This window comes from Leptosomus discolor, chromosome 9 (genome assembly GCF_034619465.1).
Source record: "Leptosomus discolor isolate bLepDis1 chromosome 9, bLepDis1.hap2, whole genome shotgun sequence".
Taxonomy (NCBI): domain Eukaryota; kingdom Metazoa; phylum Chordata; class Aves; order Leptosomiformes; family Leptosomidae; genus Leptosomus; species Leptosomus discolor.
This window is the reverse complement of record NC_141399.1, coordinates 612286-630114: the sequence shown is the minus strand read 5'-3', so window position 1 is coordinate 630114 and position 17829 is coordinate 612286. Positions and strand designations below refer to the sequence as shown.

Here is a 17829-nt window from a genome sequence, read left to right as displayed (position 1 = left end):
TGCCTCCCATGAGGCTGATGGAGCTGTGTGGTGTCTGTCAGGCTCACATTTGCACAGCCTCGCTAGTGCATATTGCGTCTTGGGAGAGTGCTTCGTGCACGGTCTGTGAGAGCCCGCCCTGTGGAAACGCGCCTGTCTAAAAGAGAACCAGAAGGGTCACTGGATGCCACAGGGATTCCTTGTTTTCACTTCATTTATGGCTTTGGATGGGATGCTGGCTTTCCTCTTTGTAACCTCCTCACTTACGGATGTATAATCTGTCATAAAGTCTCTCATAGTCTCTCCTGTGATCAGTGGCTTTCTAAACGCCAGCTGCTGTGCTACACTGATGACAGGGGAAGGCAGCCCTTGGTCAGTGGCACAGGGCCTATGCTTTATTTCCAACAAGTCCATGTGTCTTTAGCTGTTGTCCGTGGGTTGCTGGTGGTGTAAGATTCTTTTGTTGTTGTTTTTGGCCGGGGGAAAATCCATTCCACCTAAAATTACTGAAACTTTGTCAGTGGAATCGGACTATTTAACCAAAGCAGTGTTTATGTAGGGTCAGGTCCTTACCTTGCTGATAATTGCCCACAGACATTTTGATAGTTCTTTCACGCTTGCTTTTCAATGGAGTTATGTAAATGGGTTTCTCTTGTTAAAGCCTGTTTAAAGTACCGGTGTTGGACATGCTTCACTGCCCGACTCCTCTGATTAGTGTTGCCGTTTTTCCTAAATGCCGTATGTGTTTTTATTCCTTAATTAAATTGTAGCAATACGTTATTTGCCTTGGCAAAACAGAGTAAAGCTCTTGGTGCGTATAAACTGGCTCGTCATGCCTATGACAAGTTGCAGGGACTGCAGATCCCGGCCAGGTTCCAGAAATCAATTGAGCTGGGCAGCCTGACGATCCGGTCCAAGCCGTTCCATGACAGTGAAGTAAGTCGGGATGTGTTTCAGGTTAAGCATTACCGTGTGCCCTAATCCAAGAATCCCAGTTGCTGTATGCAGAAAGAAATCTGAAATGTGTTATGCATAGCTCTGTGATATAATTATGTTTCTGCTGGAAACACAGTCTTCCCGTTGTTATTCTTCAGGTCAGGCTTCCTTGTGCTCCTGAGAACAAATTAAAATCAGTCCTTGCCTTACAGGCAGCTTCCATCCTCCCTCTCCTGTCTTGCATCTACCTTCCTCTCTGCCTATTAATTCTGTCAAGCCTTTTTCTCTCCGATCCACATGCAATTACTCCACAGTCTTTGTCTCTCTCTCCGGCTGGAGGTCACTTTCATTTGTCCCACTCCTAGCACTCCTTCCCTCCTCCCCCTATCCCCTGAATGACCTTCTTGCCTTAAGTCTTATTTTAACACCTTTTCTTCTTTAACTGAAGCCTGACTTTCTGCAGTGCTCTATAAAGCCACGTCTTATGGAGTACTCACTAAAAATAAATTGTATTGTGCAAGTGAACATGCACCTGGCCACCTGAAGTAATAGAAACACAATCTTAAGAACAGCCTAAAATAACCGTGCTCTTGGAAGGAAGAGAGTGAATTAATTGGAGAACTTGAATTGGACCAAATCTTAGAGGAAAAAACTTTGCTTTGGTAGCCGTCTTGTCAACTTCTTTTGTCCCCATCTATTTGCTGCAGAATTCTGCTTCTGTTACTGCAAAGGCAAGGTGAAAATTTAATTGTTAGAATGGTGAAGACAGCTATTTTTAGTGTGAAAAGCTGCTGTTTTATTAAAAAGGGAAGGCACTTTCAGATGTTAAAGGACCTGGTTTCACAGCAGCACCTCTCCACGTTAGCACTGTTGTAGTATCTGTCAGTGGTGTAAATATCTGACTAACTGGCGTAAACCGAAGGAGCCTGTATTTAACCGAAAACGAGGCGTTCAGGATGTGCTGATCCGTTTAGATTCCTGTGCTCTGTGTGTGTCTTTGCAGGAGCTTGTGCCCTTGTGCTACAGGTGCTCCACCAGCAACCCCTTGCTGAATAACCTGGGGAACGTCTGCATTAACTGCAGACAGCCTTTCGTCTTCTCTGCCTCTTCCTACGGTGCGTTGGGGTGTCCCGGCCGCGTGTGCTTCCCAAGTAGATAACTGTTAACTGCACAGAGGAGGCTGGCACTGAATTGGTTCTCTCTGCGATGTTATTTGGACAGACAGATCTTTCCTTTTGCTGTTGTTAGATTTGACAAAGTGGCTGCCCCTTGTCCCAGGGACGGTTGGATTGGTTTCATTGCGGGACAGCAGCAGCAGTAGAGCCTTGCTTCATTACGAGGCACTGAATGTGTAAAGTGTTTCATTAGCACAGATGCATCCCTTGGAGAAGCTGAGGGGTTTGGGGTTTGTTTTGATTTTATTTTATTTAACTTGCTCCATGAGAGCACATGGGCAGAGCACCGCTGTCGTAGAAGCCAGAGAGTGTTCCTTTTTCAAGGGGCACAGTGTCTTCTAGGAGGCGTTTCCCGAGTCCTTGCCGGTCAAACGCTCCTTGCTTTTCACACCCCTGTAGAAGTGCTGCATCTGGTCGAGTTCTATTTGGAAGATGGCATCACAGATGAAGAAGCTGTAGCTCTCATTGATCTGGAAGCTCCAAGATCGAATAAAAGAGAGAATAAATGGCAAGAGATGATGAGTGACCGTATCCTTTCGATTAAGATTGGTTTCCAGTTCTTTTCTTATGGAAAAAAGCAACAATTTTGAGGTTTTTTTTCCCCCTTAGTTTTAAAATATTTTTTTTTTGTCATACGACTGATGTGAGTACAATTGCATCGTGTTTCCTTTTCAAGTTAGTGTAACAACCGAAGTGATGTTTTTAACTAAACCTGATATTTTTATAAAGCTTTTTCATCAGGACAGTTCGTTTTTAATAATGTGAAATGTTTAACAGTGGCATGCCATGCTTCACCTGTCCTGTTTTTTAGCTGCTTTCTGTGAAGAATGGGGAGAACCTGAGCCGTGTTGCTCCCTTCCCAGGAGTAACAGCTGGCTTCAGGGGCTGCCCTCTCTGAGCCGCGGGAAGCCAGCTCGGCCCGTGCCCTGACCGCTCCTGCTGGAACCCGGTGCAATGCCTGGGCACCCAGAGCCCCCGCTTGCTGGGGCTGCGCGGTACCGGGTGCAGAGGGCTGGCCAAGAAAGCACCGTCTCTGGCTAAAGCTGCTTCCTTGGCTTTTTGTGGTCTGTCAGAAGGGGCAGAGGGGGAAGGAAGGCCGAGCTGGTGCCGTAGCTGGTTGTGGTCAGTTTTGCCGTCCTGCAGCAGCTGCAGTGATGCGTTTCCGCGGTCGCTGTGCCTCACAGCAAGCCCTTCTGCAGTGCTTTCTGTAACCACCCAGGCACTGCAGCAGCCTGAGAATCCTCTGACCCTCTGGAGCAACAAGGGTACCAGCCCTGCTGGGATGCTTTCGTACTTAGCTGTGAGCGCTAGCTGCTGTGAGGACAGCTGATATTACAGGAGCCCCTTTTCTTCCTTAAGAAGTGCATCTAGACGCACAGAGTTTGAGGCTTGATGACAATACAGATGCTGTTGAAGACACTGATCCCTTCACAGCAAAACTGAGCTTTGAGGTAAGAGCCTTACCTGTATCTTCCACTTGTTTGTTCTTGCCACCAGTAGAAATGAATGGAAAATTTTAACTTGCAGTCCGTGCCGCTCTTCTGGCGTGAGCGTTACAGACTGCCGTGGGAGAGAGACAAAGCAGGGGCTGGAAGAGAGGGGTGGAACTTGCGAGGGAAAGGGATTTACCAGTTAACAGCTATCTCAGAAAAGCACCAAAACCAAACCCCCCCAAAACAACAAAGATCTTTAAGTACATGTTTCTGGAATTTGGTTTCATTGTTGTACCAGGATGCACCAGGGCTGTCCCCCGGGGCAGGACTGGATCTGGGCAGATGCCTGTGAAACAGTCATTACTGTGAAGCTTTAACAAACTGTGGGCATGGGGGTTAGTTAGGAGGAATTGTGTTAAAATGGATGATGGGAGCTCACTGAGGCCAAGTTGGAGATGTGGCTGGGTGTCGCTATCGCTAAAGGTACTGAGGAAACCAGCAGTGAGTGTGGTGGGACTAGGCTCGGGCCAATTCTCTATTAGCTTTTTCTACTGAATCTTACTTTGCTTCTTACAAGGCCTGACTAATCCTCAAAGGGCTTTGCAGTTGGTAACACATTCTTTCTAAACCTGCTCTCCTGCAGCAAGGTGGCTCGGAGTTTATTCCAGTGGTTGTGAATCGTGCTGTTCTCCAGTCAATGAGCCGGAGGGACGTCCTGATTAAACGCTGGCCAAAGCCATTGCGGTGGCAGTACTACCGTTCCCTGCTACCAGATGCCTCCATTACCATGTGTCCATCATGTTTTCAGGTAGTGTTTTCATGGAGAGTTTAAAAAAACCCAAACCAAACAAAAAACCCTACTGAGAACCTATGGCTGAAACAATTCTGATCGTTGAAACCTCATACTTTAAAATGTACTCAATAAATTCCTGAGCGATGTAGAGACAGAGAAGGCAATGAAAACCAAAAAATAAGCTGTGGTATGGCTGGAGGAACAGCTGCCTTCTGAGAACTTGGAGGTAGCTGAGTTTGAGAAGTTGCACTGACAGCAGTCAGAGCCTCTCGAGCAAACCGTGGCTGAACAGCAAATGCTGGTTTGTATTTATTTCTTTTTGCTCTGCCCCTCTGACTTTCAGCCTGGCCTAGCTGGGAAGATCAGTAGGAACTCAGTTAGCTTGTGGCTCAGTCCCTCGCCCTCTCCTTCCCCTCTCAGGAATGGGTTTTTGAAATACTGGAATTCAGTCACGTTTGCTTACACAGAACCTGACTAATTTTTGTCCTTCCTTCTGCAAAAGTAATTAGTTGGTTTGTGCCTCTTCAGCAGCATTGGCAGCAGTGTGTGGAATGCTTGCTGCTCTGTTCCAGGTTATAGCGCTCCTGAGCAACTGGAAGTGAGAGGACCAGTTCTCTGGTAATGGTGGCTTCAGAGTGTCTGTGCCATGCAGAAGCCCTTGAGCTCAGTTTGCATTTTCCTCGTCAGCATTGTCCTTAGTCACGGGCTAACTTGTCCGTAAATCTGTTCCTAATTAACAGATGTTTCACACAGAAGACTACGAGCTCCTCGTACTCCAGCATAATTGTTGTCCGTTCTGTCGACGGAGAATAGATGAGTCAAACCAATGAAGAAAAACAATCTCAGAGCTCAACTGAGAGACTTCGCTGTTGGCTTGGCAAAGCATTTCCTAGATTCAGAGTTTTCCTGACAACTTAGTTAAGGCATCTTGTTCCATTTTGTACATAAAAGTGGAACAGAGTTGAAGAAATTTAACTTTTTTTTTTTTTTAAATGAAAATGTCTGTCATTTGTGAATGTCCTCGACATTTCCCAGGCGAGCAGCTGAAGTGCCACAGATTTTTCCAGGAATGTTTCTGGGGTCGAGTTCAGCCTTGAAATAATTGTTGTTTTTACTCTAACTTGTGTTAGGGCTTGATTTGGTCCTTAATCTGTGCCTGTTATTGACAGATCTTCAAATAAATGGGACTATTTTTCACTACTCTCTGTCTTGGAATTTTCTATAATGCTGCTGCTTCTGAGCTTTTTTTTTTTCCCCTTTCTATTCCATTTAGGCAAGAGCAGCATTAGTGTTTAGAGCTCTTAAAGCGACATCTTAAGAGTCACGCTGATCTTGGCGCTGAGGACTATCTCTCGCAGCCACGCGGCGAGGAGGCGGGGCGAAGCTTTTAATCTGTGTAGAATTCGCCCTGTTGAAATGCAAGATGCCCAGCGGTGCATGGCAGCGTGCGCTCCGCGTTCGCCAGGCTGCCCACGCCCCGCAGCCCCCCATGGCCACGTGTGTGACCCCGGGAACGGGAGCCTGTTCGCTGCCAGCAAAAGCAACGCCGCTGGGCTGCCCCGGACATGTTTGCACACTGACGAGGGCGCCGGGCGCCAGGCGGGAGTACCAAAGGGGCTGAGGGCTCCTCCTCAGCCAGCGGTGTCCCACCGCACCTCCTCTGTGCCCACGGCAGGGGAGTTCTTCCCTGCCTGCTGGGAAATCCGTAAGCCACGTGTCTTGCTGTGGTACCGAGGTGGGAGGATAGTCACGACTCCCGGCACCCTGTCCGTCCTTGTGGCGTTCGGTCTGAGCGTGCCTTGGTGCGTGGGCACGCGCCTCTGCGCTCCCCTGGCCCGGTGCTGCCCGGTGGGGTGGTGCGCTGAAGGGGTGGTTCTGGGCAGTGTTTCAGGCCAGAGCTGGGCCGACAGAGGTGGGAGGAGAGGGACCTGCTGCCTTCTGCTGCAGCCGCTTGCTGAGGCTGAGGGGATTTTAATGATGCAGCTGCTGGAGCAGGCGTGGTGAGTCAGTCCCAGGCAGCAGCTGCCCCCCACACAGCAGTTTGCTCACTCCCCCCGCCTCCCCCCAGGACTGTGGAGGGAATCAGAAGGGCAAAAGTGAAAGAGCTCACGGATTGAGATAAAGAAGGTTTAACAAGTGAAGCAAAGCGGTGCGTGGAAGCGAAGCCGTACAGAATTTATTCACTGCTTCCCAGGGCAGGCAGCTGTCCAGGCCGCTTCCTGGAGAGCCGGCCCTCGGCATGAGTAACGGGTGCTTGGGAAGGCAAACGCCACACACACACCATCCTCCCCTCTTCCTCCCTTCCCTGAGCCTTTATTTCTGAGCGTGACTTCGTCTGGTGTGGAATACCCCTTTGGCCAGCTGCCCCGGCTCCCTCTCCTCCCCACTCTGGCCTGTTGCTGTGGGGGACAGCGCTGGGCAGAAGGCGACCCCGGTGCTGTGCAAGCACTGCGCGGCTGCAGCCACAACCCTGGTGTGTTACCCACGCTGGACACAAATCCAAACCGCAGCGCCACGCGGCTGCTATGAGGGGAGTTAGCTCCGTCCCAGCCAGACCCAGCCCACCCTCATGCTCCGGGCAGTTGAATCTCCCAAGGATGGTTCGCGAGTGGTTCCCCCCAGCAGGAGAATCTGCGTCGGTACCCAGCTGGGCTGGACTGGAACTGGGAAGCAATGGGTCTCTTGACTTCAATCTGGTGTGAGTTGTGCCTGTGTTACCGTGAGTTCTATTGTTGTGACATCCCGTCCGTCTCAGCCTCCCTTTGTTTTGAGTGGGAAACGATGTTCTGCTTCGCTGTCGTTAAGTTATTGGCTGGGGCTGTTGGGTGCTGGTAAAGCAGCTCTTTGCACGTGCAGTCAGCTGTGTCTCCCAGTCTGCTTGAGTTCCTCTTGAGCGTGGCACCCTGCGATGGCACTATGGGTGTCCGAGTCCCTCGGTGGTTCCTGACCAAGTTTGCTTAATTTGCTACTTGGAAAACCTTCTGTTCTAATTACCACCCGCCGCCTTTTTGACTCATCTGTCAGTGTCTGCAAGGAAGACACGGCAGCTGACGCGGGTGAACGCTGCTGTTTGAGGTGCGAGCCAGAACGGAACTCGGCTCGTCCTCCCGGGACCGTGCTGGCTTTGCAGAGCTGGTGGGGACGAAAAGTTACAGAAATAAGTAAGTAAGGTTTGCCATGACAGAGACAAAATGGATCAAGCGAGGAAGCTTTTTTCTGTTTTTAAACAACTCTGAATGCAGTCGAGGTTTGGAAAGTGTATTGGGCTTTTCTGGGCAAACCCATGGTGAAGGTGCTCTGGTTCCAGGCCACCCTGCATCGCTGAAACCCTCAGGTAGCTCCATGGTCAGCAGCCCCTGGGTGTACAAGAAGTCCCACCGTGGCGCTTTGGCCTGAAGCTGTTGGGAGTGGTTGACAACCGCTCTCTTCCGTCTGCCCTGGTCCACCCCGTTGCTGGCCTGTCCTGCGGCCGCGCTCCGGGGGTGACGCATGCCCGGCCCTAAGCTCTGAGCAGCAGCTGCTGACCTCAGCAGTGGCTTATTGCATCAGAGCTTAAGGTGGCATATTTGTGCATTGGGGAGATAAACCGTTAATCCTCCCCCAACGCCCAGGTACGAGTACGAACAGCTGCATTTGCAATTAGAGAGTGGCACTGCTCCGGCCTTGGCAACGCGTGTGAAAAGTTAATTGAGAGGGACTGGGGATGAGCGGAGTGTGTGAGGACGTGGTGTTTTCACATAAAGGTGAAGCAAGACCTTTGGGACGGCCCAGAGCGATCGTGGCTACAGCCGGCCGGGTGCTCCTCTGCCCGTGGTGCCAGCACCTCAGCTCCTTCAGCCCTTCCCCGCTCAGCACGAAGGTTTCCCAGCTTGGTCTCTCCTTTAAAGAGAGTACAGCACTTTGTGCTTTTTCCCTTTAAACTTTTTGCCTGTGCTAAACTCGCCCATGGGGAACGCTGGTAAAATCTAGGCCAGGTCTGAAGGAAGTTTATTAAGGCCAAGAGGGCGTGAGCTTCTGCCCACCTTGCACCAGTGAGCTCCAGCAGCTCTGTGCTGGACGAGGACTCAGAGTTACCCACGCCTCTGCTCCTGGCTGGGAGGAACGCTCAGCTCAGCCCCTATGGCGAGGGGAAGGGGGTGCTCAGGTCCCTTCTGGCCTCTGTCCCCTACCAAGGGCAGAGCAGACAATCCTTGCCCAGCCTCTGCAGGGGAACTGCCTGGTACTTGCCTGCCAGCCGGAGCGTCACTGACTGCTGATGAGAAAGGAGGTAAAAAAAGATCAGGAAAATTTGGAGTGTAAAATATTAATCAAGATGGTGTGAACTGTAAGGAGCCCCTTTCACCAGAAGAGAGATCCTCTGCGGTTGGCTTCATTGTGCTCGCTCCGCTGTGTGCGTTGTCCCATTGCCTCTGAAAAATTAAGAGAAGGTAACGTCTAACTTGGTTGCTGGTTGTCACAAAGAACGTTTCAAGCATAGTTGAGTGCACCGAGTGGGGAGGCAGAGAGACAAGGAGGACATGGGAGGCTCCAACGACAGATTCCCCTGTGGAATTTGACGATTCTGCAAGGTTTTGAGGAGACCGGAGGTGTCTGTCAACCAGCATGTGAAGCTGAGGGTTGGCTTCAGCTCGGAATGTCCCTTCAGTGCCCCTGTCCAGCAGTCTCAGTGCAGAAGGATACCTGTCCCGGACAGATGGACTAGGTTATTTGTTAGGTGTTACCAATGTAATTGGCATGGCCCAAACCACATACGTGCCAGGCACAGAGGAGATGGTACAGCTGGAAACCTTCCATCGGGATCAGTGTTTCACTGTGGTGTTCAAACCTCCCCAGCCACATACTGTAGCAGAAAAAGAGGTGGCTGAGAGCATGTGGAAGAAGGGTTGGTGATGCTCATGCTGCCTGAGAGCACCCTTCTGCAGCCTCCCACGGGGAATGGCAGCTGTGGTGGCAACAGCTCTCCAGTGGGCACTCACTGGTGTCGTGGACCCACTTTCCCCTCGTAAGAACGGGCCTGGGACACCCGTCTGTCACTGACAGTCATGGGGTTTGGAACCACAAACTTCCCTCCTTTAGCAGGGGATGGGAAGGAGCTCCTGTTTGTGGGCGAGCACCGAAAGCTCATACCGGGAGCCTTGAGAAAGCACGGCCAAAAGAAGGATCGCCATGTGCCTTGCCTTCCTCAGGCAGGGTCCGCCTGGCAGCCCGATGGTAATGCATCCCACTCCTGGTACCCCTCTGGGGGGAAACCAAGGCATTTCAGACAGATGGGCAGCGCACCCCTGAGTGCCCGTGGAGGGTGGACTGGGGGCCTTGAGGGCGGGGGCGAGGGCCTCCCTCTGTTCAATGGCAGTGTGAGCTGTGGATGTCCAGCTCTGGATCGTGGGGTGCAGAGCCTGCCGTGGGTGCAGAGCCCACCCCAAACCCTCGCTCCCTGGGGAGCAGAGCTATGCTGAGGAGCGAGGCGGGGCGAGTGGGCTTGCCACCTTGTTTGGGCCCCCCCCATGTGAAAGGTGCAGTGCAGAGCCACCTCTGTATATCTGACCGTGAGCCGCGGTGTCCAGCAATGACAGCGCGGGCCAGAAACAGGTGTCACCTTAATACGTTCCCAGGAAAGCCAATTACCCCTGGATGATTATGATTAATAATTCTCTAAGCCCTAATCGCGCTGACACCAGTGCCTGGAGCTTACCCCAGGGGGCACTTTATAAGGGGTGCCCTGCGGAGGTGAGCGTAGCCACTGCTCCTTGGGGTGACGGCAAAGGCTGAGAGGTGGCGGGAGCCCCACAGAGGCGATCCCCCCGCGCTCGAAAACCACCCCTGAGCAGGAGCAAAAGGCACCTCACGAACCGCAACCATGAACGGGACAGAAGGACAAGACTTCTACGTGCCCATGTCCAACAAGACCGGGGTGGTGCGGAGCCCCTTTGAGTACCCCCAGTACTACCTGGCTGAGCCCTGGAAGTTCTCGGCGCTGGCCGCCTACATGTTCATGCTGATCCTGCTCGGCTTCCCCGTCAACTTCCTCACGCTATACGTCACCATCCAGCACAAGAAGCTCCGGACACCTCTAAACTACATCCTTCTGAACCTGGCGGTCGCCGACCTCTTCATGGTCTTTGGAGGCTTCACGACCACCATGTACACTTCGATGAATGGGTACTTTGTCTTTGGAGTAACGGGGTGCTACATCGAAGGCTTCTTTGCTACACTGGGCGGTAAGTTTTCCAAATGTTCAAAAATCTTCTGCCAGGAATTGCCCCAGATTTTAGGAGGAGGAGGGAGGACGCCCAGATGATCTTAGAAAAACACAGTATCTGGAAGGTCCTCAGTCTGCTGCTGATGTGGGCTGAGGCAGCTGCGGTGTGTCAGGGTGGGAGGTGAAGAAAGTGACAAATGATGCTTTTTTTTGGACCTTATTTTGGTAGCCACCTGCTCGGTATCCTGAGAACAACAGCGTAGCAGTGGAAAGCAACCAGTAGCAGATTTTGCAGTTGTTGGATTTGCACATCTTTCTGGCTTGCTGTCTGACTTGAGAGATGACAAATTTGTTCCTCCTGTTTCGTGGGGCCGAGCCTGTCATTCTCTCTGATGTGGTGCGTGGCGGCGCAGGCTAGCAAAGCTGGCTCTCCTCCCGTGCCAGCCAGGCTTTGACCGAAACAGATGTTAAACTGTGTGTCTAAAAACACCCTCCTCCCTTCAGCTCGGCCTTTGGCCACAGGCAGCTGTTCTACTGGTTTGGTCCTTGTGGCACAAGTTTCCTGGGAGGCTGTGGGCAGCGAGGGGAAATCTTGGGATGATGGGCAGGCGCTGCATCTCAGGGTGGGACCGTAGGCTTGCAGGTGCGGGTGCTGTCCAGGATGAGTGGTGGGATCAAACCACGGATCTCAAAACACAGCAGCAAAGTCGTTACTGTGGGTTACCCGTGCAGCGAGGAGAGAGATGTCTTCTCGTGCCTTCCTACCACACCTGTGCTTGGCCTTTGTTCGTTTCTCTTTCTGAACGCTTGGCGGAGATTCACCTGCTGCCAGGGGTCTTCCTCGGGGACCTCAGTCTGAGGAGGTCTCATGCTGCCACCAGCACCTTGTTCTCCCCCTGTTGCTCAAAGTCCCTGTGTCCCCATCCCTCTCTCTCCCTGGTGCAGGTGAAATCGCTCTCTGGTCTCTGGTTGTCCTGGCTATCGAAAGATACGTAGTGGTCTGCAAGCCCATGAGCAACTTCCGCTTCGGGGAGAACCATGCCATCATGGGCGTTGTCTTCACCTGGGTGATGGCCTTGGCGTGCGCGGCTCCCCCGCTCTTTGGCTGGTCCAGGTAGGGAGGGCGCTGTGCCGGGGGCTGCGGGAGCCTGGCCGGCGGCGGCTCAGCCGTGGCTTCCAGCTGGGCTCCTCCGCTGGGTGCTGACTGCCCGGCTCACCTCGCAGGTACATCCCCGAGGGCATGCAGTGCTCGTGCGGGATCGACTACTACACACTGAAGCCAGAGGTCAACAATGAATCGTTCGTCATCTACATGTTCGTGGTGCACTTCATGATCCCACTGATGGTCATTTTCTTCTGCTACGGGAACCTGGTCTGCACTGTCAAGGAGGTGGGTGCCTGACAGTAGCGGTGGGCCAGGGGCCATCCCCATCCCCAGTGCTGGGAAGGGGCCCATGCCAGGCTCCAGACCGGTGACAGAAAGGGCCCTCAGGGGGGCACGCTGGCCCCCCATGACAGGAGAAAATGCAAACTCCAGTTGTGCAGTCAGCTCCCCAAGCCCTGACCCCGCGTCCCGTGCCGGCGCAGACCTCCCCAGCTCCATCGCGTTTCCATTCCCTTCTGCCCGCAGGCTGCCGCCCAGCAGCAGGAGTCTGCCACCACCCAGAAGGCAGAGAAAGAAGTGACCCGCATGGTCATCATCATGGTCATCGCCTTCCTGATCTGCTGGGTCCCCTACGCCAGCGTCGCTTTCTACATCTTCACCAACCAGGGGTCGGACTTTGGGCCCATCTTCATGACCATCCCGGCTTTCTTTGCCAAGAGCTCTGCCATCTACAACCCTGTGATTTACATCGTGATGAACAAACAGGTAACCAGCGGGACGCCAGGCGTCGTTTTTGTTGTGTTGCCCTTTGTAACAGCTTGCAGGGACTTAAAGGCACCTTGAGGTACCAGGGGGCCGCGAAGGGAGTTTGTTTCCAGGTGAGCTTGTTCTGGCATGCAGGAGGGCGACTGTGCAGCTCCTCCTTGCCATTGCATAAACCTCATAAATGCCAGCCCATCCTGTCTGAAACGACTCAGGCGCTGGGTCGGTGGAGGAACTGGGGCTGCATCCGCGCCAGCCCTGAGCAGGAGGCAGGGTGGGCAGCAGGCAGCAGGGAAGGAAACTCCACCAGCACGGCACCTCCCATGCGGCGGTGGTGGGGGCTCCCAAGCAGTTCTGCCGGGCTCGGAGGCAGCCCCCCAGCTGGAGCATCCGCCCGCCTCACCCCGGCGTTCCCTCTCTTCTAGTTCCGTAACTGCATGATCACAACCCTCTGCTGCGGCAAGAACCCACTGGGCGACGAGGACACGTCCGCTGGCAAGACAGAGACCTCCTCCGTCTCCACCAGCCAGGTCTCTCCCGCGTAGGCCCCGCCGGAGTGGCCGGTCCTCGGGGGGCACGTCGCCGCCCCGGGAGCACGAACCCAGCCCCGCTGCCGCCGCCCGCCCCGCTTCGCCACGGCAGGGCCCCGCGGGGCGGGCCCCTCTCTCCTGGCACTAGGAACCCCGGGAACAAGGCTGTAAATGTGTACACACGTTTTGTAATTAAAATGCAAAGGCTTAGCTCCGCCGCCGGCGTAAATCCGTGCTGTTCTGTTGGCTCGCTGAGAGCTCGCGCCCCCCTGCTCCGAGCGCGGACCCCCGGGTCTGGCGCCTGCGCCCACCTGTGAGGCCTGGCCCGCGGCAGAGCCTCCCTCGCCGCCCTTGCCCCACCTCGACGCCCCGGCAGGGGCTGGGGCGCACCCCTGCCTCTGTGGCCACGGGGGCTGGAGCCGGGGCCACCTCCTGGCTCTGCCGGTGGAGACGGAGCCCGGCCGGTGCCACCCAGCCCTGCTGCCCGGGGCAGGTCTGGCTGCTGCAGGGTGCCCCCAGCCCTGCCAGGTGCTCCCAGCCCCAGCGTGTCCAAGGCCCCGGGAGGCACCGTGACCCCTCCGGGGGGGACAGGAAGGGGTACTGGTGCACGTGGCCCCTCTGTGCCACAGAGGCGGCGTCTGTGGCTCCTGCCCAGCGAGCTGGTGGCACGGAGGGGCGCAGGCAGCACGGCACAGCACGGCACAGCCCCGTGCGGCGGCAGTCGGGGAGGGCTCGGCGCTCGCTCCCGCAGGCGCCCAACGCAGCACCACGCACACGGTGTTCGCGCCCTCAGCAGCAGCCCCGCTTCACGTCCCCCCAGCAGGAAGCACCCCCTCCCCGTAGTCCCGCCGCTCATCCTTAGGCGTCTTGGGGCCCCCCAGGGCCAAGCCCCAAGACGCGCTCCCCCCCGCCCTGGTCCTCCATTTCAGCGGCAATCAGCTTGGCGCCGGCCCAAGTAGGGGGTTTTGGCCAGCGCTTGTGCTTTTGAGGATTGATCGGTGCATCGCTCAGCTTCCCTCCGCGCTGCAGCAGGCAAGACATGGGAGCATATGGCGCAGAGACGTCGACATATGTTTTAAGCACTACAAGATGGCATATTGCAATTGTAGCAGTGTTCTTCCTTTTTATTTTTAGCTCAGTTATACAAATAAGATGTTTTTCTCGCTGTTCAGTGTTATCAACATTTGAAACTATTTTTGTACATTATTATCCTCTCTGATTTCTAATCCTATGCAGCTTTGCAAGGTCTAATAGGGAACGTATAGAACCCATGCAAGTTAAACCTTTAATAAAGAGCAATTTGCAAGTACAATTCTCTCATTATTTTTTTTTATCGATACTTCTGCATATTCAGTGAAATCTAAAGATTAGAGGTTTATGAATAATTCAGTGTTTAGGCTGATGTCTGATTCATGTACTTCAAATCTGGTAGCTGATTTTGGAGGGAAGAAAAGGAAGGATTTGGTGTTTGTTTGCTGTCCACGAGGCTGTGTTCCACGGAAGCCCTGTGATGTTTGGCACCATGGCTTTCCCACCGGTGCCAGCCCAGCCTCAGCACATGCTGGTGATGTCCTGGCCCTGAGCCCAGAGGCTGTCACCCCACACGATGCCCAGCCCTGCGGCTGCTGCTGGCGGTGGTAGGGGCAAGAGAGGGTTTGGGATCCCCCTGCCAGCCCAGACGGGTGCCAGAGGCATCACAGAGCTGCCGGAGAGGTGATGGCTGGATCCAGGAGGAGGAGATGCACCCATACCTGCTGTGACACCTGCCCCTGCAGCCCTCCAGTGTCCCCCCGGCCCCTTCCCAGGGGGTTCTGAAATGAACTGGAAATGCAGCAGGGAACGAGCTGGCAGTGCTGGTCCTGGGGAAGCCGGGCACATGGGGCCTGAGCACTGGGTGCCTCTTCCATCTCCTTGCTCCAGGCCTGGCTACTGCTGGCACCACCCCGGTCCCCTGCCAGGATCCAGCCCCAGGGCTCAGCAAGTGGGCACAGACCTTGACAAAGGTCTTCCTGGGCAGCACCTTGCACGTACATCGGTGTGGCAACAGGTCCACTGAGTTGGGCTGTGAACCAGCCCTGCCGTCATGAAATCCCAGCCCTTCCTCAGGCTTGCAGCTCCCCCAGGGCTTGGGCAGCCGATGCATGTGGAAGCCCCGTGACTCTTGTGTGAAGAGGAAGGGACCGATGTGGCAGGCTGTGGAGGACCACAGCAGTCCCCGAGGTGGGGACATGCACGCCGCTCCCGCACCAAAGAGCGGCTGGCGAATGACTCAGGCTGCCTCGCCAGCACAGGCAGAACAGAAAGCAGCACAAATACCCTACCCCACTGGAACAGCAGGGAAAGTGTCCACAGGATCACAGGAGGACTTATTTTTGTCACGGTCATGATGCAGAAGTGCCCTGGGTGCCTCGGGGACCCAGGGTGGCCGAGGGCTCAGCTCACACCTGGCCCATGGGATGATGCCGTCCTTGGTGTGGGGTGGTTGCTGTGCCAGGAGCCGGCATGGAGGGACACAGAGGGGCTGGGAGTGCTCCCCCCCGAGCACAGTGGGCAGGGGTGAGTGGGGGTCCTGCTTAACAGCGCATGTCGGGGGCTGCTGTGGGAGAATCGCTCCTCCTGCCTTTGCTGGCCAACAGAGCAGCTCTCCATTTCCCTCCTCCCATTTGTGGGATCATTTTTCCCTCTCGTTATCAGGCTCTCCTGGCCGTGCAGCCCCCCGCTTCCCAGTGGGGCCATCCCTGGGTGAAGGGAGCCAGCACATCACACCAGTGCACCAGGAATGGGTCCTGTGTGGGCACCACAGCTCAGGCTGGCTCCCCATCCGCCCCACAGCAAGTGCCATCGGCAAGCTGCCATCCCAGCACCCCGCCGCCCACCAAGCAGTCAGTAGGTGTCTTTGCCCTGCACGTTCAGGGCGGTCATCCCATGACACCCCCCCCACCTTGTCTCTTGCCCCTCTCCAAACCCTCTGCTCGGACGTGCCCCTTCTTCCCTCCAGCCCCCTGCAAAGCTTTGGCAAAGGGCACTTGGTTTCCCAGCCACCTGCTCCCACCGGGGCGGCACCTGGAGCAATTAGCAGCTGCTAACCAGCCCCTGCAGTCAGGGAGCTGCTCATCAGATAAATGAGCTGGAAGGGAACTGAACCTGCAAGCAAGGGCAGTGGTGCTGGGAGCAGAGCTGGGGCTGCCTGGGCCAGGGGTTTAGGCTGGTGTGAGCTGCCATGGAGCCTCAGCTGGGTAAGGAAGGGGTTTGCTGGGTGCTGTGGGGTCCTGGCAGAGCGTGGCTCCCGTGGGGCTGGGGCTCGCTTTGGGCGCTGGTGGCCACGGTCCCTGTGAGGCCGCAGGGATGAGCCGGGTCATGGCTGCTTGGGTTCTTGGCAGCCCTCGGGGGTGAGAGCACCTCGGGGGTGAGAGCACCTCGGGGCTGGGCCTGGGTCCCAAGCGGCGCCTCTCGCCTCCCCCAGCAGCCAAAGCTGTCGGCACAGCCCAGCTCCTGGGTCCGCTGGCCCGGGGCCGGCAGCGCTCGCACCCCCCAACCCTGCACATGGTCATGGAGGCGCTGCAGGCCCAGGACGACAAGAAGGGCACCTCCGTCATCGCCATCAAGCGGTTCATCCTGGCCAAGTACCCCACTGTGGACCCCATCCGCCTCAAGTACCTGCTGAAGCAGGCGCTGAGCAAGGGGCTGAGCCGCGGGGACCTGGTGCGGCCCCAGAACTCCTCTGCCATGGGGGCCACCGGCCGCTTCAAGGTGAGCAGGGGGCTGCTGGCCCTGAAGCGGTGGGGCTGGGGGGCCATGGTGCAGCCTGGCCCCACTTCCACCGCGCTCTCGCCCTCAGTTAGCCCCCGAGAAGCTGCGGCACAAGCAGCCACAGGGCAAGGCGGATCCCGATGGAGGACAAGCCCCAAAGCCAGGACAGAAAGGGACCACCAAGCCCCCACGGGCCCCTGCGAAGGGCACACGACAGCAAGGTAAGGGGCTGGTGGTGCCATGAGCCACCCTGGCCCTGTGCAGGGGCCCCTGCTTGGGCTCGTCCACCATCCCTTCTCCCACAGGCGCAGAGGAGGAGAAGCTGACAGCAGCGAAGCAGCAGAGGAGGGCGAAGCCCGTGCCTGTGAGTAGGGTCTGGGGGTGAGGGTGGGTGGCTGGTGGTGTGGCGGCAGCCTGAGGTGCTCTCTCCTCTCCAGGCCCAGCCGCCAGCAGCAGCGAAGCCCAGGAGCGATGGAGCAAAGCCCCCGCGAGCTGCCAGCCGTCCCCGGGTCCCTGGCAAAGGGCGTTCAAGACCCCCCATGGCTCCGGCTGCTGAGGATGCAGGAGGGGGCGATGGCAACAGCCCCGTGGGTGCTGGAGCAAAGGGGCCCCGAAAGGCCCCAGTGGGGAAGAGCAAGGGGAAGGTGCCCAAGGGGGCACAGCAAGATGCCCCCAAGGCAAAGGGGGGTCAAGGCAAGGTGAGGAAGCCCCGAGTGACCCCGGGAGCTGGCCAGGGGGAGGCCAGGCTGCAGAAGGCAGCCGCCCCAGCAGCAGGCAAGAAGGCCCCATAGGGTGTCCTGGACAGCCCTGCCTCCCCTGGGATCCCAGCCTTGCTTCCAGCCGATCCCAGGCCCTTGGGGTCTGGGTTGGTTTTAGTCCCCAGGACAGGTTTTAACTCTGTGTTCACTTCCTGCTAATAAAGATTCTTCACTTGCCTCACGAAAGGGCATGGCTGCTGCCCTGCTCATGGGTCTCTCTCCCTGCACTCCCAGCACCAAAATCCCCCAGCCCTGGCCTCGTCCCGTGTGGCATGGCAGTGAACTGGTGCTGCAGGCAGCTGCCTGCCTTCATGGAGAGGTGCCCTGCCTGTCCCCACGTGTCCCCAGCTGCAGGCCACAGTGGCACACCTGGCCAGCCAGCAGTGCTGGGGGTGCCAGGCTTTGGGGG

At 55.9% G+C, this 17829-nt stretch overlaps 3 protein-coding genes across 3 annotated transcripts in view; all 3 read left to right on the top strand.

The window, feature by feature from the left end:
- The window catches only part of IFT122 (intraflagellar transport 122), a 32613-nt gene extending 27097 nt beyond the window's left edge, over positions 1-5516 (top strand). The window contains exons 24-29 of the mRNA XM_086470280.1: positions 750-915; positions 1919-2030; positions 2490-2618; positions 3462-3541; positions 4167-4331; positions 5057-5516. Of these exons, the coding sequence (XP_086326406.1) occupies positions 750-915; positions 1919-2030; positions 2490-2618; positions 3462-3541; positions 4167-4331; positions 5057-5146 (742 nt within the window). The 3' untranslated portion in view covers positions 5147-5516. The remainder of the gene's footprint in view (positions 1-749; positions 916-1918; positions 2031-2489; positions 2619-3461; positions 3542-4166; positions 4332-5056) is intronic.
- A 4657-nt stretch (positions 5517-10173) lies between these two features.
- RHO (rhodopsin) lies at positions 10174-12927 on the top strand. The gene is made up of 5 exons (XM_086470268.1): positions 10174-10534; positions 11461-11629; positions 11740-11905; positions 12146-12385; positions 12808-12927. Exons 1-5 carry the CDS (start codon positions 10174-10176, stop codon positions 12925-12927), a joined length of 1056 nt encoding a protein of 351 aa, XP_086326394.1.
- Positions 12928-16132: 3205 nt separating this feature from the next.
- On the top strand, positions 16133-17453 carry H1-8 (H1.8 linker histone). Its single transcript, XM_086470555.1, has 5 exons — positions 16133-16148; positions 16376-16662; positions 16751-16883; positions 16968-17026; positions 17100-17453. Exons 1-5 carry the CDS (start codon positions 16133-16135, stop codon positions 17451-17453), a joined length of 849 nt encoding a protein of 282 aa, XP_086326681.1.
- Positions 17454-17829: the final 376 nt, after the last annotated feature.